The sequence below is a fragment of the Micropterus salmoides genome, unplaced genomic scaffold, assembly GCF_014851395.1.
Source record: "Micropterus salmoides isolate LMB-PRFRI ecotype aquatic unplaced genomic scaffold, ASM1485139v1 Ms_hic_scaffold_18, whole genome shotgun sequence".
Lineage (NCBI taxonomy): Eukaryota > Metazoa > Chordata > Actinopteri > Centrarchiformes > Centrarchidae > Micropterus > Micropterus salmoides.
In genome coordinates this window covers 13,263,556-13,288,870 of record NW_024040928.1, presented here as the reverse complement: position 1 = coordinate 13,288,870, position 25,315 = coordinate 13,263,556, and the positions used below count along the sequence as shown (strand labels likewise).

At 41.8% G+C, this 25,315-nt stretch overlaps 1 protein-coding gene across 8 annotated transcripts in view; it reads right to left on the bottom strand.

Annotated features, from left to right (window-relative positions):
* The window catches only part of si:ch73-217b7.1 (ensconsin), a 28,204-nt gene extending 2,889 nt beyond the window's left edge, over positions 1–25,315 (bottom strand). The window contains exons 1-18 of one of the 8 annotated variants that reach the window (XM_038726285.1): positions 25,203–25,315; positions 12,120–12,290; positions 11,936–12,013; positions 11,118–11,281; positions 9,093–9,210; positions 7,969–8,079; positions 7,352–7,447; positions 6,017–6,136; positions 4,195–4,367; positions 2,738–2,877; positions 1,575–1,819; positions 1,305–1,455; positions 1,028–1,187; positions 849–953; positions 709–759; positions 592–625; positions 374–491; positions 104–279 (exon numbers count right to left, since the gene is read on the bottom strand). In XM_038726285.1, the coding sequence (XP_038582213.1) occupies positions 104–279; positions 374–491; positions 592–625; positions 709–759; positions 849–953; positions 1,028–1,187; positions 1,305–1,455; positions 1,575–1,819; positions 2,738–2,877; positions 4,195–4,367; positions 6,017–6,136; positions 7,352–7,447; positions 7,969–8,079; positions 9,093–9,210; positions 11,118–11,281; positions 11,936–12,013; positions 12,120–12,290; positions 25,203–25,248 (2,257 nt within the window). In that variant the 5' untranslated portion in view covers positions 25,249–25,315. Of the gene's footprint in view, positions 1–103; positions 280–373; positions 492–591; positions 626–708; positions 762–848; positions 954–1,027; positions 1,188–1,304; positions 1,456–1,574; positions 1,820–2,737; positions 2,878–4,194; positions 4,368–6,016; positions 6,137–7,351; positions 7,448–7,968; positions 8,080–9,092; positions 9,211–11,117; positions 11,282–11,935; positions 12,014–12,119; positions 12,291–25,202 lie in introns of those variants that run through there. The other 7 variants (XM_038726288.1, XM_038726286.1, XM_038726287.1 and 4 more) reach the window with 7 other exon arrangements.

The following is a 25,315-nucleotide window of genomic DNA, read 5'->3' as shown; positions in this document are numbered from 1 at the left end:
TTCCCCTTGTGTTGCGTAGCTGTATCAACTTTATCAGATTACGTAAGATGATCACACCAAAACCTAACCACAGAAAGAAAGCAGAAAGAGGATGCTTATTGACCTGGTCCCTGCTGGGCTGATATATCCTCTATTCCACTCAGAGGCTTTAGGAGGCCGTTCTCCCTGAAGGCTATGACAGGAACTCTCTCCTCCTCCTGCTGCTGCTCCTGTCCCTCAGGAGGAGACAACCTGGAATGTGAAGGCAGTACGATCACCTCTTCAAACTCCCCGTTCTCCCTGGAAAAACAGGGGACGGAAAAGAGAATTTCTTTAATGTTACCCTCGTTACAGTCATGGATAACATCAATGTGACAGTTGTCATGATGTTTACCTCTGATCAGGATGGCTCAGTGTGGCGGTGCTGGGGTTTGGGTTGGGATCAGGTTGGCGACCACTGCTGTTGTGTGTCGGTGAGGCAATCGCTGCAGATGGATTAGAAGCGGCAGTCACTGATGATGAGAGAACCAACACCGCAGTCAGACACAGCCACAAATACTATAGTAGATATATTATATAAGTAGGATTATAGAATAAGGTGAATGAAGTTACCTGCATTGTCTCCGTTTCTGTTAGGAACAACTTTCTAGAGATTGGAAAGAATACAGAGAATGAAAACTTAGGAAAAACACAGATTCTTCATATTCAGAGATGTCTTTTAGCCTTTACCTTCTCTGTTGCATCTGAACGTCTTGTGCGCTTCATGATCTCCTCCAGACGCTGGTGGAAAAAAAAGTCAGCTTTTACACGCATGTTCCATAAGGGATTTTATGAAATATCGTGTGTGTGCGTGCGTGTAAATGCCTCACCTTTTTTCTCTCCAGACGTTCAGCTTCCTCTTTCTGAAAGTGTTTCTCTCTCTCCTGCCTCAGTCGCACCGCCTCCTCCCTCTGTCGAGACTCTTCCTCCTCTTTCTGACAAACACAAACAGTTTTATTTAATTTTTGATCAACAGACTTCTCCAGTTAATTTGTACACTTTCTCCGACCTGTCTCTCAGCCTCCTCTCTCTCTTTCTGAAGTCTCTCTTGCTCCTCCTCTCTCTCCTCCTCCTCCTTCCTTCTCCTCTCCTCCGCCTGACGCTGAGCCTCCTCCTCTCTCTTCGCTCGCTCCTCTGCCTTGCGTCGAGCCATCTCCTCCTTTGCTAACCTGTACAGACGCACAAATAAATCACAGTCAGGGATGTAGATAAACACACAGCTTCAGTATTATCTATCTCCTTGCACTCTCTCCAGATCACACACGTTTACGTGCAGCGCAGCATACCTTGCCTGCTCCTCCTGTTGCCTGCGCTCCTCTTCCTCTCTCTCCCTCTGCTCGCGGGCCAGCCGACGATTCTCAGCCAGGATACGACTCGCCTCCTCTGGATCTGTGGTGCCTGCTGAGGGCTTGTTGGCTGGAGAGCTGGTTACACTCTCTAGAAGAGGTCATAAATTACATTTTGACTGGTGTATTTTATAAACTCACTAATAAAAAAAACAATGTAGGCTGCATGATAATGGTGTGTGTGAAAAGGGTTTGGGTGTAGTAACTGACCGCTGGCTGCTGTTGGTAGTCCTACTGGTGGTGTCTGCTCACTACTGGTCTTGTTCTGACCCACTGGCTGAGGTCGAGGCTGAGGAGGACTGAGGACCCGCTCTTCTTCCTCCTCTACTTGGGCTCTGGTGGGTTGGGGGCTCTCGGGCGTGATCCTGAAAGGTCGAAGGTTTCCAGGGTCCTCTGCCCCCGGAGACCTAAGGAGCTTGGGGGTCGGTGGGCGCCCTGCTGACTTTTGAGGAGGTCTGGGTGCAGGAAGAAAAGCAGCATTTAGCTACAAAATGATTCTACTATTTACTAGCATTTAGCAACGGTTTTCGTGAAATGTAAGCTGCACTGAGCTGAAAGTGACCTGCATGTGCAAAAAATAATACGACGTCACACGCAGATTATGGTTAGGGTTAGCCAATCAGAGGGAGAGTCTCAAATGAGAGTTGTCAAAAGTCTGGCGGTGTTCTGTGTCAAGTGCATGCTAGTTGTCTTGGGTGGAAACAGCAGAGAGTGAAAGAGAGAGTTGTAGCACTTAAGTGCGCTGAACAGAAACAGTAATAAAGGAAATGAAAAGTAAACGAAGTTGTGAACATTGTCATAAATCGTGAGAAATACGAGAAATTGGGAGAATAGTGACCTGGGAGGAAACTGGGAGGGGGCAGTAAAAAACGAGGGTCTCCTGTAAAAATTGGGAGGTTTGACAAGTGTGTGTTTGTGTATGTGTTTCACCGCAGCTTCCACTACCGCAGAATTGTCACGATGGTCGTTCTAGAGTGACACCAGAGTCTGACCTGTATCTGATTTGGACCACATATAAAAGTGGCCCAAATCAGAACTGGAAAAGATCAGATTCCATGTGACTTCATCCATTCCATGTTCACATTGTTATAAAAAAAATCCGATCTGAGTCACATATGAGCAAAAAATCTGATTAAGGTCACTTGCAGTCTGAATGCAGCCTTAAGTTACTGATATCTCACCTTCATTCAAAAAAAAAAAAAAAAAAAAAAAAAAAAAAAAAAAAAAGCATGGCATGAAAATACACAGTAAAACACTACCATACAAAAATGTTACACCCTCTTCCTGTTCCCAAGGATCCATAACTCCAAGTCTGTCACAAATCTGCTTATGTACTTCTCATGTTGTCCTTTACCATGGGTGTGTTCTCCTACCTGCCAGGAGAGGGTGCTGTCGCCCTGCTGTTCTTCTTGCCTGGAGAAGAGGCGCTCTTGTTGGGGGGCAAAGTCAGAATGGGAGCCAATGGGAGTGACAGGTTGCTCCAGGACTTCCTGACATTGTCACGGTCCTTCTGCTATTGGTGCAGGAGATGGAGGGAAACAAAAGGATTTGAAACCTAACCAGGATCCAGGTGAGCAAGCAGCATATTGTCTCATATATGATATAATAGCTTCACTAAAATTTCCTTAGCAACACACAAAGTAATCAGGAGGTACAGAAGGTTCCCAGTCCCAGGTGCCCTGACAGCAGCAGAAGATGATCACTAACAGGATTAGACTCTAGCCGTACAAAACCCTCTGGCACCAAGCCAGGACACCAACATAAAACAACTGTTGCCAAAATTAAAAATAAACCAACTCACAAAGAATGTTTCATCTCCTGTTTGTAGAAGAACGAAACAGTAGTGTGGTTCGATGTGCAGGGCACCAAACTCTCACTCACATTAACACTGATAAATATTATACTGGACTAGGTCTAGGTTATGAATGTGTTTGTGGTCTATGCATGTGTCTCTGGGTCACTGTGTGGAATATAAAATACAGAAGATGCCCTCCCTCAAAGACATTAATGGCATAAGCCCTGACACAGCAGCAGACAGATGGAAAGTGGGTGGTGTGTGTGTGTGTGTGTGTGTGTGTACATGTGGGTGTGTCTGTGTAAGAGGAGCAGAACTTCACATATACTCTGGTATATTGTGTCTGACTGATCTGGGACATCATCAACATAAAAAAGATGAACTAGAGGAAGAAGAGCAAAAAGCAGTGACTCACTTATGTATGTAAGTGTAGTAAAATACTAAAACTTGACAGAAAATTATACAACCATTGAGCATGTACAGCCTCAAAGACACAGTAAATGTGTCAACATCAGAAATATTATATTAAATAGATTCAAGTATGGAAAAAAAAAATTAAATTAATCACACAAGCATGATTTTTACTCTAATTGCGATTATTTTGACTGATATTGCATCTGCGATATGATTTGCGATATTGGAGAAAATGATCATTATAACATAATTATTCGCATTTTCATTGAAAAATATCATTTAAATGATTATGGTGTGACTTTTTCAAAGATCTGTACCAAACAAAGAGGTTTTCTTAAGTCTGTAGAATATGATGTTTAGGCCAGTACATCACTACAGCAAAATTAAATAATTTAAAATGCTATTTTGACCAATATTTTGCCTTTAACATGTATTACACCTCCTGTAATTTGAAATTTGCAGTAGGCTATATTATAATTTTAATAAGATTTCGATTAATTGTTCAGCCCTGCCATTTTTCATAGCTTACATTTCTGACAATATTGCAGTTGTCTTATGTATTGAGAACACATTCTCTGGATATTCAAACAAACTCAGTTGCATGTTAATGACGCGACCCACCGGTGTGGTGCCAGTGGTCCTCCTGCGGGCAGTCTTGGAGGAAGACGAGGCCGTCTCCCTGCTGAGGCTCCTTTCATGGCTGCGGCAGTGAGGAAGTGGCTGGGCCTGCAGGGCTTTGAAGGACATGGAGCCCATGGGGTGGCAGGACACTGAGCGAGGACACACAGGCATGGCTATGGTGATGTATGAGGTGGGAGTTCAGAATGTTTTGAGGAAGGTATGGGTCAGGCCAGTGTGAGGATTTATGAAACATGAGCAAGGGTAAGGAGAAAGAGGAGCACGGAGCGAGAAGTCGAAGGAAGGGATGAGAAGGATGTCAGATGAAAAAATAAATAAATGGAAGCCGTGAGTTTGGGAAGACCAGCGGAGGAGTGAGAGGAATGACAAGATGTTTGTTGGAAAAAGAGAAGAGGAGAAAGAAAGCATTAGTGCTACTGATTGGACAACTGCTAATGTACTGCAACCATCACTTGATAAATGTACTTTAAGAGAAGGATTTATTATGGTTGATTGGCCAGGTTAGAGATTAAGACAACTTTTGAAATTGCAATGCAAAATAGACAATGTTCCATTCACTTAGTGCTTAATGCACTTTAAGTCATCTAGATAGGAGTGGTTTGGCTCCACTAAAAAGTCCCAATGTTGGAAACATCTCTACTATTTTTTTATTTAACCTTTATTTAACCAGGTAGGCCGATTGAAAAAAGATTCTCATTTGCAACGGCGACCTGGCCAAGAAAGTGTAGACATGCAGAACAACATATAGTTACACATTGAATACACACTATGTAGAAATAAACATTTAATTATAAATACATTAGTACCGACACCACAAAGAGGAAGTGAACGTGCAACAAAATACACAAAACAAGCAAAAGACAACGTTAAATGTATTAAAGCAGAGTAGAGGAAAGCAAAAAGAGCTGTTGTGTGCAGGTCAATGTGGGTTCTTGTGTATGTGAGGGCAAGAGAGAGTGTGATTGTTTAAAAAAAAAAAACACAAGACAGAGAAAAAGTCCTTTAACCGATAGAAAGACACCAGAGTAGCTGAGCAACAACAAGATGTTGAAAAATGTCAGGAAAGGTAGTGCACTTCAACAATGCATTCATTTTGAACTGTCAAAAGAAGCAGCTTTACTTGGTCTCTTACAGACTATATGGACTCTCGGCTGCACAGCATCTTCTTTAATGTCCATGGTGGGTTTAATTCAAGGCCAACTGGACTTAAAGATCCAAGAGGTTTCCTCAGTTTAACAGTTTAATATTACTAATCATTTACATTATTAAAATCTTCACAAATACTCATACAAACATGCATACACAAGCTATCTAAAACGTGTTCACTGTGCAAATGAGATTGGGGCGTTCCTGCAAAAGAGAGAGGCTTCCTTTCAGTGAAACTTCCCTGACTGAAAAAAAAGGTAAAAAGTAAAAAAAAAAGATAGGAGGAAAAAACGATTGTTCCTGTTGTAACAACAGAAGGAGAGAGGGAATGATAACAATAGGGGAATATTTCCTGAACAGCTTACTTGTTTAGACATTTGTGTATGCGGGGGTGTGTGTGTGTGTGTGTGTGACCTTTGAGCGCTTGACACAGGCTGGTGAAGGAAGTTTCAGACGGTGTAATGCTTTAAGTCTGGCCAAATCTGATTAACATCCGAAACTGTTCTGGTCAAGAGACCAAAATATAAAGAGCATAGATACTATTAGCACTACAGCGTGCGAGTTGTAATTCCCAGTTTTGTGCGCACATCGTTTGTTTCACTCACTACTAACCGTAAGAGCCAGGAGGGCTCCTTCATGTAGGATCTGAGTATATTACCTGTTTGCTCTCCAGACAGACTCATGGCGCTGCGGCTACGAGCCAAGTAGGAGTGTGTTGGCTGCTGCAGGCGGTTCACCACATTGCTCTCCCATGGCGTCAATGGAAGCCGGCGCAGGCCTGAACACACACACGTAACGTTTAAGGTTTATAACAACTCTTAACCGCCCACTGATTAGCCTACGCAATCAGTCAAAGCAGATTACAAATGATGCATAATTAGTGTATTTGTTACCCATTCCTTCCCTCACACGCGTAGGCAAGAGCTAAAGTTAAGTGGTAACTGTGCACCTACACCTGCATGCACCAGTTTGTTAATTATGAGAGGAAGCAAACAGCCTGGAGTGCAAACCAAGAACAAACACAGGGAGGAGATCATTCAAATATACAGTGCAGAACAAAGCACATATTGCAACTGGAAAATGGTCTTTACTTAAGCTTGCTTCAAGACATTGTGTTTAATCAATTAATCTGGCAAATCATTTTATAAGTGCTGTATTTATGCAAGTTAGTTAAAATATTTAATCATGAAGCACCCTTGGTACCTGGTTAGGAAAGTTGGCAAATTGTACATAAAGTGTAGCTTATTAACCAGAAGTGGACAACGCGACAGTTAATTAGTCTTCATGATAACCTGATTTGCCACTTAAATAGAGACAAAGGCAAAACATGCAGCACTGCTCAGTGCTCACTCTGATAATGAAGCAGAGCACAAGGCCGCGGGTTTCAGAGTGAGGGGCAAAGATACAACTGGGCTGGAAACTGTGCAAAGGAATCCGAGTCTTTAATCTACACCACTTTATATTCAGGCAGTGAATGGTTGCAGAGCTCGTATTACACTCAGTAAATGTGGGATGTTTTTTTTCCACAGTGTCCGCTTGAGTGTGTAGTTTGCCGTGGCAGCATAAACCTGGCACATGATTTAATTTTATGTCTATAATTATGTGTCCCTCTGATTGTTGAAATGTGGGTGCTGATTTTTCAGCTGAGATAAAAACAGCATACAGTGTTCCCACAAAAACAAAAAGATTATCCTTCAGAGGATTAGAGAAAGGGGTCACGCTGGAGGCGGGGGGGGGGATCTTGATCCCTCTGATCAAACACACAGAAGTGCAGACACATGCACATATACAGTACATGCTAATAGCGAGTCTTGACACTGGATCACTCCAGTCTGTAAGTGTTTTTCAATTCAAGGGAAACAGGACGCAGGGTAGTCGCAGTTCCTTTTTAGAATTCCTGAACAGTTTCCAGCCCGTGATCTTTTCGCTTAGCAACATAGTGTGCAACATATCAAACGAGAGACCAAACTGCAAATCAGTTCCTAAAAAACACCTGTGTTTTTGTGCTGGGTGGTCTTTCCCTGGTGTAGGCACGGTTTGGACTGAGCTTTGTTAATGACAGGAGAAGAAGCTGTTCTCATCTGTAAGCCTGTCAGCAACATATGAACAGAATACATGATCTTACTGTTAAATTAACACTTTAAAAAATATACTTCAAAGAATAGTTTGACATTCTGATAATTGTGCTTATTTGAATTCATGCCAGAATTCAGATCAATATCACTTCCATATCTTTCTATTGAATATGAAGATACAGCCAGCAGCCTGTTAGCTTAGCTTAGCATAAAGACTGACAAAAGGGAGGAAAATGGCCTGGTCAATTGATTGATACACTGTAGTTTATATTAACAGTACACAAATGGGATTGATATCAGTCTTTTCATCCATTTATCAGCAAGGAAGCAAATATATTATTAATTATTAACTATTCTTTTAATGTGAAAAAAATATTTTGGTCAATTTCGTTGTACCCCAAAATCTAATTAATTACATAAAAAACAACAACGAGACAAACACAAATGATATAAGATGCAGCCAAAGGCAGACCATCACAAATGGATACTGTAGTGAATAATATTGGCATCTGTGTGTAATGTTCACTTTCACTACCTCGGTCTGGTGAGTGTAGAAGTGTGGCAGAGGAGTAGGAGAGGCGCTTGGTAATAACAGGGTCTGTATGTTTGGATAAATTCATCGTGGACACTGACCGCCTGTCAGCATCTAGAAACAAAGAAGAAACGTGATAAAAGCAAATTAACAGCATATTGCACAGGTGGAGAACGGGGGAAGAAAGAGAGAGCTGGAGCCAGCAATCTCTTTTTGAAGGAAACCTCTAGTCTATTCTAGTTAAACCAGGTTAGATGTGGGGGAAAAAAACTACTAACATGCTGCTAAGTGGGAAAAAAATATTAGAAAATGAAGTAGTTCTAAATGGGTGTTATGTCATCTAAAAATGAAGCTAAAATAGGTTGAATGAATGATCCTGTGTCTTGGGATATAAGTTCAAGTGACAAACTGGATCGCTACATGCAAAGAAAACAACAAACACTAATCATGACATTGGCCTACATTTACACTAATGCCAGTGAGCTAAAACTGTGCTGTACAGTTACAGTGCTAGAGCCAGCAGTCTAACACTGGCTGGCTAACTGACACAGTGCTATAATATTCACATTGGGAGGTCATTCCGTATCTGCGGTAGAGACTGAAAGCACCCTGCATGTGCTCCAGTCCAGCAAGGTCGAGTGGATAGAGGAAAGCCGACTCGACAAAACCTGGACCAGGAGGGGAAAGGACAATGGCAGAAACAAAGAGCAGAGAGGAGATGGAGGGAGATCCGAGAGAGAGTGTGTAAGAGAGAGAGAGAGAGAAGAGGGAGAGAGAGTTGGAGAATAAGAGAGAGAGAGAGGGAGAGGCAGAGCAGGGTGTGAGTCAGCAGTAACAACAGAGGGCAGGGGATCTGAAAAGTTCAAATACAAACATGGCAGAACAATACTGACACGCAGAGGCAGGCAGACATATTTACACAAGAGACACACTGTCACACATCCGGGAGACGAGATATCAAAACTTTTCCATAAACCTAAACATCACTGGTACCAGTGGCTCAACGGCACAAATTCTCAAACCAAACCTGGACACTGTGAGTGTGTCTCTACATACTGTAATGACTGTTGGAAAGTGTCTCGAGTTTTTGCAGGTACCATATGTAGGTGTGTAATGTGTAAATGTACCGGCTGGTGTGCTGGGAGTGTTTGGGAGCACTGCCCCTCCCCAAGACCACCGGTTGGGCTTCTGTCTGGTTCTCTGGCTCCTCTCCAGCGTCCGACGTATCACCGCCTCATGACGGGCCTTTCAGTCACAAAAACAACAATGACATAGTCACAAAATCAGCATAAAAAAAACAACAATGTCCCAACATGCAAATGATGCTGCAAGGCAAGTTTATTTGTATAGCACAATTTAACAACAAGGTAATTCAAAGTGTTTTACATAAAACATAAAAGCAACAGGGAAATATGTAAAAGTTTAAAAGCAACATAAAATATAATAAAAGTTACAGTGTTACAATCAGGGTTAAAAGAGTTAAATGGAAATATTTAATTAAAAGCAATGATAAAAAGCTAAAAACAAAGAAAAAGAGAACAGGACAGTAAAAGTTACAGTGCAGTATAAGTTATCAATCTTAAATATTTAATTAATAGCAATGGTAAAAAGAAAAGTCTTCAGTCTTAATTTAAAAGAACTGACAGTTTCAGCAGACCTGCAGTTATCTGGGAGTTTGTTCCAAATATACGGAGCATAATAACTGAACGCTGCTTCTCCTTGTTTAGTTTTGACTCTGGGGACAGAAAGAAGACTTGTCCCAGATAACCTGAGAGGTCTGGATGGTTCATAACGAAGCAGAAGATCAGAAATGTATTTTGGCCCTAAACCATTTAGTGCTTTATAAACTAACAGCAGGATTTTGAAATCAATTATTTGACATACAGGAAGCCAATGTAAAGACCTCAGAAGTGGAGTGATGTGATCCACCCTTTTGGTCTTAGTGAGGACTCAAGCAGCAGCGTTCTGAATCAGCTGCAGCTGTCTGATGGATTTCTTAGGGAGCCCTGTAAGGACTGTTACAGTAGTCGAGTCGACTGAAGATAAATGCATGGATAAGCTTTTCCAGGTCCTGCTGAGACATAAGTCCTTTAATCCTTGATATATTCTTCAGGTGATAGTAGGCTGACTTTGTAATTGTGTTACTGTGGCTCCTCAAATTCAGGTCTGAGTCCATGACTACACCAAGATTTCTGGCTTGATTTGTGGTTCTTAACATTACAGATTGAAGTCGAGCACTGACTTTCAATCGTTGCTCCCTGGCTCCAAAAACAATAACTTCAGTTTTATCCTTGTTTAATTGAAGAAAATTCTGGCACATCCAATCGTTGACCTGCTCAATACAGTTACTCAGCACTTGTATAGGATCATAGTCCCCTGGTGAAATGGTTATGTAAATGCAAGGCCAATGTTTTGTTATGTTTAGTCTCATGCCGTGTGGTGTGTTTTGTGCACACCAGTTATACCTGGTTAAGTACCTGGCAGATAAATTGTGATTACAATTTTCAAAATGAAAGCAAAACCACTTAAACTTGTCTTGAGTATTGTTTTCTACCTTCTGGAAAGAGATACGATGTTGTTGCAAAGTCATCAACGCTTTCAGCCTCTGTTCATTAAATCAATAACCTAATTAGAGCCTGAAATACGACTCACTGTGATGTGATTCAGGGACCACTGGATAGGAAACCAGCAACTCCGTTAATAGGACATTGATAAACATCAGACTAAATTATTACTCCACAAACACCACCAGACTTAATAAGAAGTACTCTATGTTTTGGGGTGTGTTTGCTTGACTGACAGAGGCCTCAGCCTATTCAATTCAGCCACGGCATTGGCCACGTGCTCCTCTCACCTCGTCTGCAACTGCGACTTTTAGCCTTTGACAAGATAACTTCTGAAATCAAAGCTTCAAAACATCCTTTCAGAAAGCTGGAAATAGGTGTGCAGATAGGAGTTGGCAATAAAATTCAAACTCCACCTGACTAAAGAGGGAAGGGGCATAGAGCGTGTAAATGGTTCACTAAAAACAGATATTTATTAGCCTGTTCATGAGGATGGGAACTATGTTGCACTCAGATCTTGTAGTGAAAGTGTGCGTGCGGTGAAAACATTAGAATGCAAAGGTGAGTACAGGGCCATGTGCGTCACACCTTGTCTTCCTCCAGTTTCTGCCGTCGCTTCTCCTCCACGGCAGCCCGTCTCTTGTCCTCCTTTATCCTCTGCTCCTCCAGTCTTCTCCTCCTCTCCTCCAGGTGCTTCTCATAGTGTTGCCTGGCTCGCTCCTCACGCGCCTGCCACTGGGCCTCCTTGACAGCTGAGGCATGTTGCACGCATCAACACACACACACACACACAAAGTTAATAGTGACTTGATGCATTTGCATGTTTTCACGTGCTCACATGCTAAAAAAAAGTGTATGATTATATGCACATACACATGACACACGCAGGCTTACAGCCATAACGTGTTGGGTCAGCTGTAGATCATGTGACTAGGCTTTAGTCTCTCAACACAAAGCAAATCCCTCTGCCCCTCAGCTGGGGCCAGAGGTATGACCACTGTACAATACTATGAACACAAACACACCTCAGCAATGAAAACATACAAACACAGACAGGCCACGACTTCCTAAAACCCATCTGTTGTGGCATGTCACTCACATGCTCCTACAAAAACCCACTTTCAAAACACTAGCCTCCCTAAACCCTGTCCCATGGCCTGAACCCTTATGTAACATTGGTACCATGGCAACAGGGGGGGTGCTTGGCTTTATGCAACAACCAGAGAAACAGGCACTTCACCACAGCTACCAACCAAGTTCAGTCATGATGTGTTGCAGGGGAAAAAATAAATAAATAAATAAATAAAGAACATGAGGGATACATTTAAAGCCGCTTGCACACTAAGGTACAGTCTACTCTCTGAAACACACACACACACACACACACACACTTGAAGAATACACACCATTCTGTTTCTCACGCTCCCCCCGGCGCTCGCGGGCTAACCTCAGTTTCTCGTCAATCTTGTTGAAGAGCAACGAGTCTGCAACACAAGCAACTGTTAAACAGCAGAGAAAACTACTCAACTACAACTGGTTTGAACGAGATAACATGAGGGAAATAGTTCCCTGTATACTAGTGTGACTTACCTGTTTTGGTGGCAGCATTGTTACTGGGGCTGCTGCTGGTGGTGGTGCGAGTTGGGGTGGGGGTGGGTGTAGGGGTCAGGGTGGGAGTGTAGGTCTGCCCAGAGCCCGAGGAGCTGGGACGGGTGGCTGAAGACGATCTGCCATCCTCCGGTTTATACTGGGAGTAAGACGCTGAAAGACAAACCAGACAAGTGTCAATAACACCAAGACATGGAGAGGGGAAACGAGACTCAGAAAGAGAGGCCGAAGGACACACAAAAGAGAACTGCACATTACTGACAAAGTATTATCCATTTACCAAATACCCATTTACAATATGTGTTGTCATACGTCATAAGGGGTTATGATTATGAAGTTAGACCTGAGAGGTGCCTGGAGGAACCCATACAAAATGGTAATTTGGGTATGAAATAAGACACATAGCAATGTCAGGCAACAAGCAAGAGTGTGGTAAGCGCAGTGCACAAGTAAAAGAGATACTGAACAAGGCAAGTTATGTGAATGAAAAACATTAAGGCCAAACAAATGTAAAGTTAAACCACCTTCAACCTGACAGTCTGCATGGGTTTCTTATACTGCATCTAGGGCATTTAGGGATTCTGCAGTGTAGCCTGACATAAAACAAAATGGGGTAAAACAGTGTGTTCCCTGTATTCTCACATGTTCCCAGTGTGTTGCAGTGTTTCCACTCAGCTCAGGGCAAAGCTATTGATTAATGTCACAATCAGGCTCAGGGTGACTCAGCACTTTCAGGGCCGCCTCCTGCACAAACAATGACTACTCAAATCAGACTCCCCCAGACTACATTGCCAAACTACTACACGTAGACTCCACCTGAAGCTGCACACACTATTCTGCAATTTTACATATGTCAACTATGACGCCCTAGACATGTTATAGCGTATACTATAACTATTAAAACATAGCTAAAGAAAATTCAAGCTAATTTATTAAAAACATCAACACAACACAGATAAAGGCCTAGGATGAACCAAACATTTTCTAAAGAATAAAACTGTATCTTTGATGAAACAGTCTCAACTCAAGGTACACCTGCTATCTTTTGAAGTTAACAGTTATTTTGTGAGAAATGTTTTATATTTACTTATTTCTACACTTTGTGGTTTGTGAAGTGGCATGTTGCAGAAATATTATAAATCTAAAGCGACAGTTCTGTCTCCACCCTAACACATGGAGATGTTTTACAGTAGTTCACAAAGGATATGCTGGATAAAGATGTGAGGTCATAGATGCAGAGGCATTACATTTCACGGTCTATGGGACAGCCACAGATGTGTGTGCACAAGTATTAAAAGGTCTACCCTGCCTCAGGTACACCAGCCTTGGAACCGGTTTCATACTGACCTTTGTTAAAACAGTAAAGGCTGGGCACAATAATGTCTAGTCAATATGTTCCTTTCCCTGAAATACATTTTCCTTAAAAGATTATCCCATTGAGAGAGGAGTATATTGCGCTGCAGTCAAATAATGCACAGGGAATTTGTGAATGACTTTCGGGTAAGCACTATAACAATGTTACCAGGATTTAATTAAAATATGTATGTAATTCATCCAGTGGCTCTTTATCGAGCAACTTCCACAAGAGGTCATATGTCCATAAATAAAAAAACAAAAGTCTGGTACAAAATAAGGAGCTCTTTCCATTTGTGCAAGCTAACTTCTGGTGACTGATGGAGTAGACCTTCTGACAAGCTGAGTAGGCCAGACAATAAGCTAGTGGTGACAGGGTAGGGTCAGTACCACTTTCCTCAATTTGACAACTTGACCTGGATCACACTTCACTGAAAGGAGCTGGTAACAGGCACCTAAGAAACAATTCCCTTCTTTAAAAAGTTGGGCACAGAAACAAAGACACAGGAGACAGAGGAGAAGGAGAGGGACAGAGACAAATGGAGACTCAAGCAGTGGGAAAAAATATGCTCCATTTAAATTTAAATGAGAATCTGTGATTCATAAATAAAGCATGCATGCATGTAGCATTGAAATAATTAATGACTGATCAATATAATGTACCCACTGCTACAGAAACTGGTTAAAAAAAAAAAAGTTATTCTTTTGGGAAATTTGGATCGCTGCAGCAGGATGCAGAAATACGATACATCGGAGCATACATGAGAATAACAAAGAGGAATAGCAATGAAAACAGGTGTGTGTGCATTAAAGCATAAAAACAGCACAGTTTGTGTGCAAGATACAACGTGGCCCATATTCACATTACTCTGATAAGGGGCATCTGGCTGTTATTCAAATTGCATTGGTAAAATATCAAAGTATTTGCCCATATGACACACTATATTCTGTGATAAAAAGCATAAATGGCAGGGACAGATAATAGATGCCGAATGATGCCATGTCAGAGGTGTGTGTGTTTGCATGTGTATGTATGATACAACACTCGCCTTGTGAGTCTAGAGACAAGAAACAGACATGCACCGTCATCATTTTTGGATTCTAAAGTAGCAGATTGATGAAGCTAATATAAAAAGACACTTACAAAGCAGTACAGATGCATGAACACATACTACACTATAAAAAATACAAGAACGTGCATCTGTCTGCCTACATCAGTCAACTGACATCTCATAACAATCCTATGGCCATTCCAGCTTTGCTCAAGGTGGTGCAGCACCATTCTTACTTAAAAATAGAAGTCTATGGATGTGGCTTTGCATAGCCCAGAGTCCCAGACAGAGCGTACCAAATTAACAAAAAGCCAAGAACTGGGGTCATCCTGCATATAGAAGAAGAGGTCAGCTGAGTTCAAAGGGTATCCTGTGGCTCGGAGCTGCAGATGAGCCTGTGCACAGAGCATACGGTTTTAGTTTGGCAATACCATTACCGTAAAGAATGAGTGACTTAAATAAATCACGACTTATAAATAGAGAGGCTGTATACAGTATACAGACAGTTTTTTGATACAAAATTGGACTAGGACTGAGTTGTGGTTAATAAAACTCCATTCTGGACTTATGTCAGTGTTCAATTCCCACATGTAGAAGAGAGTCCCTAACCCACCTTCACTTTTCTGCATCCTCTCCAGCTCGATCTGTCTTCACATCCCTTCCTACAACATGTTTTTGCACAGGAAAAATGGCGGATTTAGGACCAAAACCAAGTTCCGCCATTTTACTTCAATCGCTACACTGTGCAGAGGGTGTCCAACTGTACTTATCAGAAACTTTCACTCAATAGTTTATTGTCTCCCAATACACCATCACATGCAATCCTTAACCATCTGCTGTGGTGAACTTTTTGCTGGTGCATTCGTTCCCTGTAGCTGCATGTGACAGCCTCGTCCATCTGTTGTAGAGGTCATTAAACAGACCTCAATAAGCAGCGAGCATATTTGCTCGTGCGCACTAGACAGCCTTTGCAAACACACCAAAGACAGTTTTATTTGGAGCGAAGTGCTAGCTGCCAGTGATAAATGTCCACCAGTTAACCTCCAAATCAACAACCCCCCTTTGCTACCCTTACACATGAGCTTCCTCCATGTTTTATCAATCCCCCAAAAATGTATTGAAGCACTGCAAGGTCTCCTAATATGGAAAAGAAAGAGACACTCCCTAGACTGGTCCTGTATTTTTACAGTGTAGTCCTGTATATTTTTAATGTTCTAACTTTTTTTCAACACACTGGATTTCATCAGAAACAATTTAGGGTTTTCAAATTCATGTTTGGTTAACAGTGTATAACTTGAACCCCTTCTGAAAGCTGAATGCCTGTACTTCATTTACAATCCAATATTCTGAAGTACAGAGCCAAAACAAAACTGGCCTGTTACTTACAGACTGCACTGTCCTTGTGTTAAATTCCTACCATGTGCCTCGTTCAATCTGTGCTGATGATATATGCAGAAGTCCTGGGATCAAATTGCAATAACTTACCTGAATTTTGGTTCATGATTCCAGGGGTGTCAATGCCAGGATGGGACACGTTTGACCCCTGGCTAGTCTCCTCCTAGTCGGATCTGAGGGCCAGAATCAACGTTCCTACTTCCTGAAACCATCCTACACTGCGAAAGATAAGCTTGAATCCAAAGTCCACGGTGCAGTGAAGGGGACGAAAGGAAAAGCAACATGAAGAAATGCCAGATAACTGAAAAAAGGACCACCCAAAACTTGACTTTTTTCAGAGCAAAGGGGAAAGCAGAAAAGGAGAAAGAGAGAGGGGTCAGCTTTGGTCACAGTCGTTGAGAGCTGACTGAGACAGGTTGTGGCTCTCTCCAATCCCCATCCTTTTGTCCATACGTGTGTGTGTTTATGTGTGTGTGTGTGTGTGTGTGTGTGTGTGTGTGTGTGTGTGTGTGTGTAAAAAAGAGACAGAGAGTGAGACACAGGGAGAGTATGACTGTTTAATCTGCCCCTCCCTCCCCTTGTGCTGGTGTGTGTGTGTGCGCGCACTCCCCACCCCCATTCTATCTGCAGTCATTGGTAGTCAGATTAAATGGTCAGAGTTAGCGATTAATGCTGTGCTGTCGGGGCCAGTGGGCAGCAGGCAAGCACGCTGTATGGCTCCTGCCTCTCCTGCAGCCTGAGAGCTAATCCTCTCACGTTGCTAATGCTAAGCTAAACACTAAGCTCCAGCAAACAGAGAGGCAAAGGGAACAGGGGGTGGGGGTCCTCCTTTCTAGCCACAGGACAGGCAGTCAGGCCTGGATAACAGGTGCCTGAGAGGACGGTGCTACTGCATTTGTTGCACATGGATTTATGTCTCGAGTCAACCCATCACTCATTATGGCTTTTGAAAACAGAAGAATAGAAAGCAATTTTGTCCAATATTGTCGAAATGTTAACAGAAACTTATAAGCAACTTGTCGTTGATATTGGATTAGAATTGGCATCGAAATTGTGATTAAGGATCACTAAAAACAGGGTTACCCCCAGGATTCTCAAAGTTAAATTTAAGACTTTTTAAAACCTTTTCAATACCAACTAGGATGATATTTAAAACCAACTTCCCTGACATATAATGAAAAATCTGTATGAATTTTAAGCTTTGTAAAATTATTTACAAAGTTATATGAATTTAATAAAACATTTTATTATAATTCATTAATATTTAACACACTATAGCTTTTTCGAGTGTGTTTGTATTTTGATATGAATCAAGGTCGTCACTTGTGTTGAAAAGTGGTGGTGACATGTCCCCAGTATCCCCAGCGTACCTATGAAATGAATCTAATATTTGTGCACTAAGAACTTTTAAGGGGTGAAATCAAAAATACTAACAAATTGTGCAGTATGAGTTGTTACAATTTGTGACACCTTGGCTAGATAAGGTAATGTAATATAATATGCCAATTGCTTAAGTGATTATTCATCCTGTTCGGTTTTTGCATCTTAAGGCTGTTTGAAATATAGTATTATATAGTACTGGCTTGAAAGCAGCGGGGATAAAGAGTTGGGCTCCGGTTTGTTTTTTCCTCGTCCCATTGATCGGCGCATCTAGGTGATGTCAGTTAAATGTGCGTTACCATGTCGGATGTTTCCATTCGCATAACGTTAACGTTACCCTACAAAAGTAACGCAACGCCATAACACAGTCATCCACAACTGTCTCTCCGTTGCTGTTGTACATTCACTGACCAGGAGCCTGCAGGCGGGTCTTCCAGCTCCGTTGTTTCATTAGCCAAAGTGTGAACTCCACTTTTCCGTGTCTCTGGCTTTCTGAATTTCAGACACGTTCCCATTCTCAGGCGACGAGCTAGAGTTGGCGTGTTAGTAGCTGATTCGCAAACAGTAACGTTACCTGTAATGACGTCAGAGTCACACCAAACGGAGTAAATTATAAAGTCACACACATAAAAAGTGACGTTACGGCATTTATTTAATCCTACGAAAGAACACAAACAAATTTAAGACCTTGGTAAACGAAATTTAATCCTTTGGTAATGAAATTTAATACTTTTAAGGCCTTATTTTTTTAATATGAAATATATTAATATGAAATTTAAGACTTTTTTAATACTTTTAAGACCCCGCGGATACCCTGAAAAAGTACTTTTCCTCAACCAATGTCAATCAAAACTCTATCTCATCTCCATCCCAGCTCATCTACTATTAAACATAATTTATCCACCCAATCACCAAAGACCGAGCCATGCTTTTACACCCCTAAAATGATGAGTGCTTTGAGAAACTGGTTCTTCAGCACATAAAAAAAACACTATCCCAGCCAGCCTGGACCCTCACCAGTTTGCTGTCAGAACCAACAGATCCACAGAGGATGCCATCTCCACTGCCTCCACTCAGCCCTCAACACCTTGAGAAAAACACCTACATCAGAATGCCGTTTGTGGATTTCAGCTCTGCATTCAACACAGTCTCCCCCATGAAACTGATCAGCCAGCTCAGCACTCTGGGTTTAAATACAACACCCTGCAATTGGATATTGGACCTTCTCACAAACAGTCCCCTGTCAGTTCAGATTGGTGGACTCACCTCCTCCACTCTAGTGCTCAACACCGGAGCCACCCGAGGGCTGTGTGCTCAGCCCCCTCCTGTTCACGCTGTACACCCATGACATGAAGAGAACTCTTGTGAAGTTTGCGGATTACACCACCATCACCGGACAGATTTCAAACAATGATGAGACTTCATATGGGGAGGAAATTCAAAGCCATCAGACTTTTAAAACTCTAATTCATCCTCAGCACTGCTCCAGTGATGAAAATCACATAAAAAGTCCATACATTAATTTTACATGCAGGGGAGTAAAGAAGGAAGCACTATTCTTGATAAATTAATAAGGTAGGCTACACTATATAGTGCATATGTTTATTAACTTTTTAGCCTACTCCATGCATAATACATAAACTTGGCATCTTGGCAAAGAAAGACAGTATCACAGCATGACTGTCACTTTAAAATAAAGGCAAGTGTCAAACTATTTAGCAGTTACCTGATACACTGACCTCATGCTCACTGCAAGAGCTGACAATCATTGTAAGGGCAGAAAATTGTTTTCTTACACTTATCTTTTATTGTCAATCTCTCACCAGGAATACAATTTCCATGACGTCATCTCTTCATTTCCCCCTTTCTCTGCATGCATACATGCATGCTTCCCCCATGAGCAAAATGTAAAACCTGTAGGATAAGAATCATGTCTTACACTAAACTGAAATGCAATTAATTATCAATCTTTGTGATGTCTTGTTCTTTTTATATTATTTAGCACAAATCATTTTGCTCCATGAAGTCAGGTTATCTTAGAGCTGGGTAAGACTGTATGACTCAAGCTAAGTAAATAATGTAATAATAATCTTTTATCTCATAATAATATCTGATCACCTTCCTGTCTCCTTAAGTCAAAGACCCAACCCTTCCTCCATCATATATACAATCTCGGCTTCAGTATCTTTCCTCACGACACTCACGACATGAGGACTAGGGGATCTTTTCATTAGAGGGGAACCCACTCTACCGCTAAGCCAAAACTGTATATTATGTTTTCTGTTTTAAAGACAGTAAAGCGGCATGAAGCAGATTCAAAAGTACCCTGAAAAGTTCAATTTACTCTATATTTTAGTTACCTGACCCTCGTCAACACTGGATGAAGAGGTATTAATGAATGATGCAAATCTTTTGCCTTCAGTTTTTTGTTCTTAATAAGTTCTTGAATAAACCCAAAACTGCAAGAGAAGTTAAACATTGTACCTGCTGTAACTGCAGAGACATGCTGTCCTGTTGACTGACAGCTCTGCTTACTGATGCATTATAACCACATACACGCATGAAGTGGACTGCACCTTCACTCATCTGCTGCCCTTGTGTTGACCCAATCTTGCCTTGTCAGCTGGTTTCCACTCATACACACACGTCAGCCACCTGACTCCAGATGGCTGAATTTGATGGGTTAAGATGAATTTTCCTCTGCAAGAGCCAACAGCACACACACACACACACGTAACTCACTGACGCACAACAATGTAACACAATTACTTCCTTACTATCCAAGCTCCTGGCACATGTAGTCATCATTAACATCCTGCTAACTAACTACACGTGTACAATTGTCTTTAATGCTCCACAATTTCAGATTAAATTGTCTGCTTCTGTGGCTCTCCAGAGACTGGTTAAATAACTCTCTGCCCCACTTGCCTCTCTGTCCCAGATATTAATGCCCTCACTCACACACAGACAGACACACACATACAATTTAATAGTTTAAATGAAGCTCTAACAGTATAAAGTACCAGAGCACGCACATTTATTGTGCTCTCCACTTTACACCCATCTGTTTCCCTCTATCCTTTCCCACCATACCTCGTTTCTTCCTCCTGCAAGCATCTCTCCGTCTCTGTCCCTCCTCTTCCTCAGTGATGGTGAAGAGTGCCGGGATGGCTGAACGGCTGCCTCCCTTCCTCAGCTTCCGTTTGCCCCGCGAGCACCCACCTCCTCCACCTCCTCGTTCTCGTCCTTTACTCTCTGGCATCGCCTGCCCTGTTGCTAACCATCGAGCCCCTGGCTAACTCACCCAACCCCTGCCCATCCCACCCTGCAGTGGTTGATGTGGGGGAGGGTGGGGGCAGGTCAGTGGTGGACGCCAGAGGGTGGCGGTGGAGGGGGTCACCCCTAAAAGCCTTTTTTCTTAGTGAAGATGTAGATAGCTAACAGGTAAAGCTAACAGCTAAATTCTCTGGCTGCACACTGCTGCTCTGTGTCAAAAAGCCGAAAGAAGAGAGAGGGGAAGAGAGAAGGACAGGATAAAAATGGCAGGAGAGATGCAACAAATAATTAAATGTGGTAGAAGAGTAAAGAATGAAGTGCAGAGAGATGATGAGAGAAAAGTGTGAAAGAGAGAGAAACAGACCTGCTCACTGTGACAAGTCCATACTGCCTATGATGGCAGTGCTAGGCTCAGAGACAGAGACTGAAAGAGACTGAGTGTGCGACAGAGTCTCAGGATGAGCTCTCGTAGTCTGGCTTAGAAAAGAAAACTTAATCCACAAGACTGGCTCTGTTGAGAGCTGGAAAAAATTGCACTTCTCAACTCCTTCACTTCTCAAGAGATAGTGCTGCTGTTGTCAGTACTGTTTCTGCAGCACCCCCCCTTTTCCCTCCTCACCTCTCTCATGCTGGGCCTATTCTGTAAATTCAAACTTGTCAGAAGAATCACATCACACAGGCACTGGCTGTACAGTACAGTACACACACACACACACACACACACACACACACAGATAATAGAGGCCCACGGGGCCATTAAAATATTCAGTGCAAATCCAGCGGTGGAAGGTGAGCCGGTACCGGTAAAGGGTTTCCTTGACAACAACAGCACATGGACCAATGACGCAGTGGAAGAGTGGAAGCGAGAGAGCAGAGGACAGGCACACTTTAATGCAACGTACACACACACACACACACACACACGCCTATGCACTCACACTAAACCAAACAATGCAGCACTGGAGCTGGCTCTGTGGAAGCAGTGTGTTCAGAGAGCACATGGTATATGGCTCCGCCCCATTCTCCACTTAAAGAGCCATTGGCTATTTCACACACCACAGCTTTACAGTAGATATGGAAATATTTGTTACTTGCTCTTTAAATTCAAAGTACACAGAAGTAACAATATGCAGTGCATCAATATTTATATCTGAGAAGTATTATTGCAGTTGCACCGCAGTAACAGATAACAGATCCTAAGTTGTGCATCACTTTCATTTCACAGACACTGCATGTGCACATACACTGACACAGACAGTAGGGTTGGTCAGATGGAAGGGAGGTAGACATAATGGGGGCTGTAAAGTTATAACAGGGTACATTATTGGAGGCCTGTCCAATAACAGTGCATGCACACGCTAATCTTGCACCAAATCAAATTACACACATAGATTAAACAACCAGCTTGACAGTTTGAAATCTTCATGCCGCCAAGACGCTGTGGCTCAAAAGAGCTAGGCCAGAAAATGATTGAAGACTCAACCACTTCATCCTGTAGTTGGCCTTACATTTAGGTCAACCTTTGCAAAAGAAAAAGCCTAATATAGACTATTTCAGTGCAGAGTATTTACAATAGAACACAAACAATTTACAGGAATTCGGGACAAGACCTGCTGCCTCATCACCTTTGGGAGCACATGCTGTCCAAACACAGATATTCATGAAAGAGAAATCTGATCTTTGTCCCTGCAGGATAGAGTAATGCTGTAATCCTACACTAAGACTTAAACCGGATAGGCTAGGCTACACACCTTTGTCACACCTATTGAATATGTGTATAACAAAGACAGATGGAAGACAGGAAGAGATTTAATACTTTCATCATTGGATAAACAGATAAAGCCAAGTATATAAGCTTAGTGTTGTGTTATTTTCACTTGTAAATGTAAACAGCAATATTTTTGCAAGATATACCAATAAGCTAATTCTTGTCTGTGTTTCTTACACTGACATGAGGTTTTCACAGTGTAAAACTGCAATAGTTGTATTACAAATAGGCCTTGCTTATTTTGATGACGTCAAGAAAATGAACACATCATCATAATTTGATTCTAAAGTTTACTACTGATGTCCACAGAGATGCCTCCACACAAGAAAATCCTACAACCCACACGATGTGGATAAGACGACCAAACAGAGGGGACAATCCAGATTAGAAAATAATATCATGATGGCACTGCAGGTGAAGAGGGGCTGCAGGGAAGAGGACGGTCTTTCTCGCCATTCTGGGAGTGTGTGGACAGTAAGGTGTAACAACGAGCAGAGAGTATCAGTGCTTGGAACAAAGCAAATCTCAAGACCTTAGGCGACTCGGTGGAAAAAAAAGAAAGATGGCTGTACGCCAAATACCTTGGCAGGATGAAACAATAAGATATGTAAAAGCTGTCTATCATGCAAACGAAGGCCATATAATAAACTGATTAAAAATAAATAAAGCAACAGACCCTGCTTGAAGGGAAGAGTATGGTGATAAACTGCAATACTCTCAAACTTAGTAAGTGACCAAGCTCTGACGTGTCTCTAACCAGTAAAAAATAAAAAATATTTGTCATCTGATCCAGAAAGAGATATTAAAACTGGTTTTGCCAGAGTGACAAATATATAGAAGCATTTGTGCAGGCATTTTGTAGGGCAACTATTGGATGCCACAGATTGGAAAATGGCACATTTGAGAAAACAGTTAATAACCCCATAGAACAGTGATCACAACATTAAAGCCAGCTTCACTGTCGTGGTCAAAGGCACAATGGTGCATGTGGATTGTGTATCTTAAAGCTCACAGCAGCATGGGAATAGAAGATAAATAATGTATGTGGAAGGAAGTTGTTCATGAATTCTAAGTTACTGAACTGAAAGAAGATGAAAATGGGTAGATAGGGAAAAAATAGTGACCAGGGAACACAGCTGCTGTGGTAATGTTACCATGTTGAGTCTTAATTGTGAGCTCATAGAGTATCTGCAGTGGCATAGGTGATATACCGAGATTGTATATATATATATATATATATATATATATATATATATATATATCAATGTGGCACGAGTCCTGTGGAGGTGTTGTGGACCTAACTCAGTTGAGTAAACAATAAAAGATCAATCACACTGAATAAACTCAGTAACACACACCAAGTGAACCTGTACCATCTGTCTTAGGGTTGTTGGGGATGTTTCTTGCATCGCTGTCTTGTACAGAGCAGTATTGTTTTTCAGCACTTGGTGCAACAATTCGCAGATTAACACATCATTAACATCTGAACTTTGTAATGCTAGCACTAAAATAACTGTATGTCACGCCATATTCTGTTAGAAATCTCACTTCATGAACCCGGCATACGCACCTGTCTGTAAAACACTCCCTGGCCAAATGCATACATTCTTAACCTCTTAAACTTTACAACTAACATATCCTAATTAGACAAACCAAACATGTCATACTATATTAGGGTTTAACTCACATTCTGACAATCAAATGTCACTGTTTCCACAGGGGAAATAAGAATGTAAAAAAAAAAAAAATGTGATGAGCCTTCAAAATCTAAACACATTTCTTCAGTAATTTAAATATGCGATTTGTACAATTCAAATCAAAACAGAGCATCTGATGTCCAGTTTGTGAAGTTATTTACTAAAGCAACAAACGTTGGCACTGTCAACACTTTAGCGTTTCATCTTCTTTCATCATTTCCTTTCCTCGGTGATTGAGCACTGAATTACAAAAAAAAAAAGGTTCATCCACGATAGACTCTTGTTTCTTTGATTTTGGCGACATCACTGGCGATAAGTGGCTATTGCTTTGGTGCTTTGCCCTGAACAGAAGCAAATGATTAACTAGACTGACAGCAGCTCACACGCTGTCAAACACACCACACACCATTTTATTTTGCTTGTAGGTTGTCCCGTATTGACATTAACATGACATACTACTTGACAAAAGTGTAACAGAACAGTAGCTTAAAAAGCGTGCTGTAAGTTAACGTTAGTGAAGCTATGAGTGGTCATTTTAAGTACTGGCAAACGACGAGAATATATATTCACAGTTTGGGGTCACATGTGTCCTTTTATCTGATGTTAAAGAAACGTTTTGGGATATTGACAAGCCAGCCTAAACTGTAGACCGAATAAAAAATGTTTTTAAAAGTCACGGAGCAAAGTTGTAACTTTAGCCTAAAGACATGTGAAGCTTAGCTAACGTTAGCGTCTGCCATCCCATGAACAACAACCCTCTGTTCATTTCCATTAATTCACCTGTCACGTCAACTGAACTCATTTCGACGAGTTGACAAAATGTCAGCAACAGGTGTCAGCCAGCGCTGGGGGGAGCTCAAAAAGTCTCTCAACAAAGGGTAAAACTGAAAACAAAGTGTAGTTTATAGAACATGTCGTGTTTAATAAACCTAAGGCAACCGGTTGGGTGAGTTGGTAGATAGATAATCCCACTCCCGTGACTGACCGGGCAACGAGTACTAATTTACTTGAGTCTGTCTGTAATTCAGCGTTCAAACACCGACAAAATCAACTGAAGCCCCTCCGCTAATTTGTACCTAACTGCTTAGATAACAGTTCGTGTTCTACAAAGTTTGAATGAACTTTTCCGTCGGTATGAACTCACCTTGGGACTCGGGAGGAGATGCGTCGCTGCCATCCTGGTCCGCCATTTCTCCTGACGTCAGCTGAGAGGGATCAGCTGCTGGAGTGATCCTGAGACAGACCGGGCACCCTCCC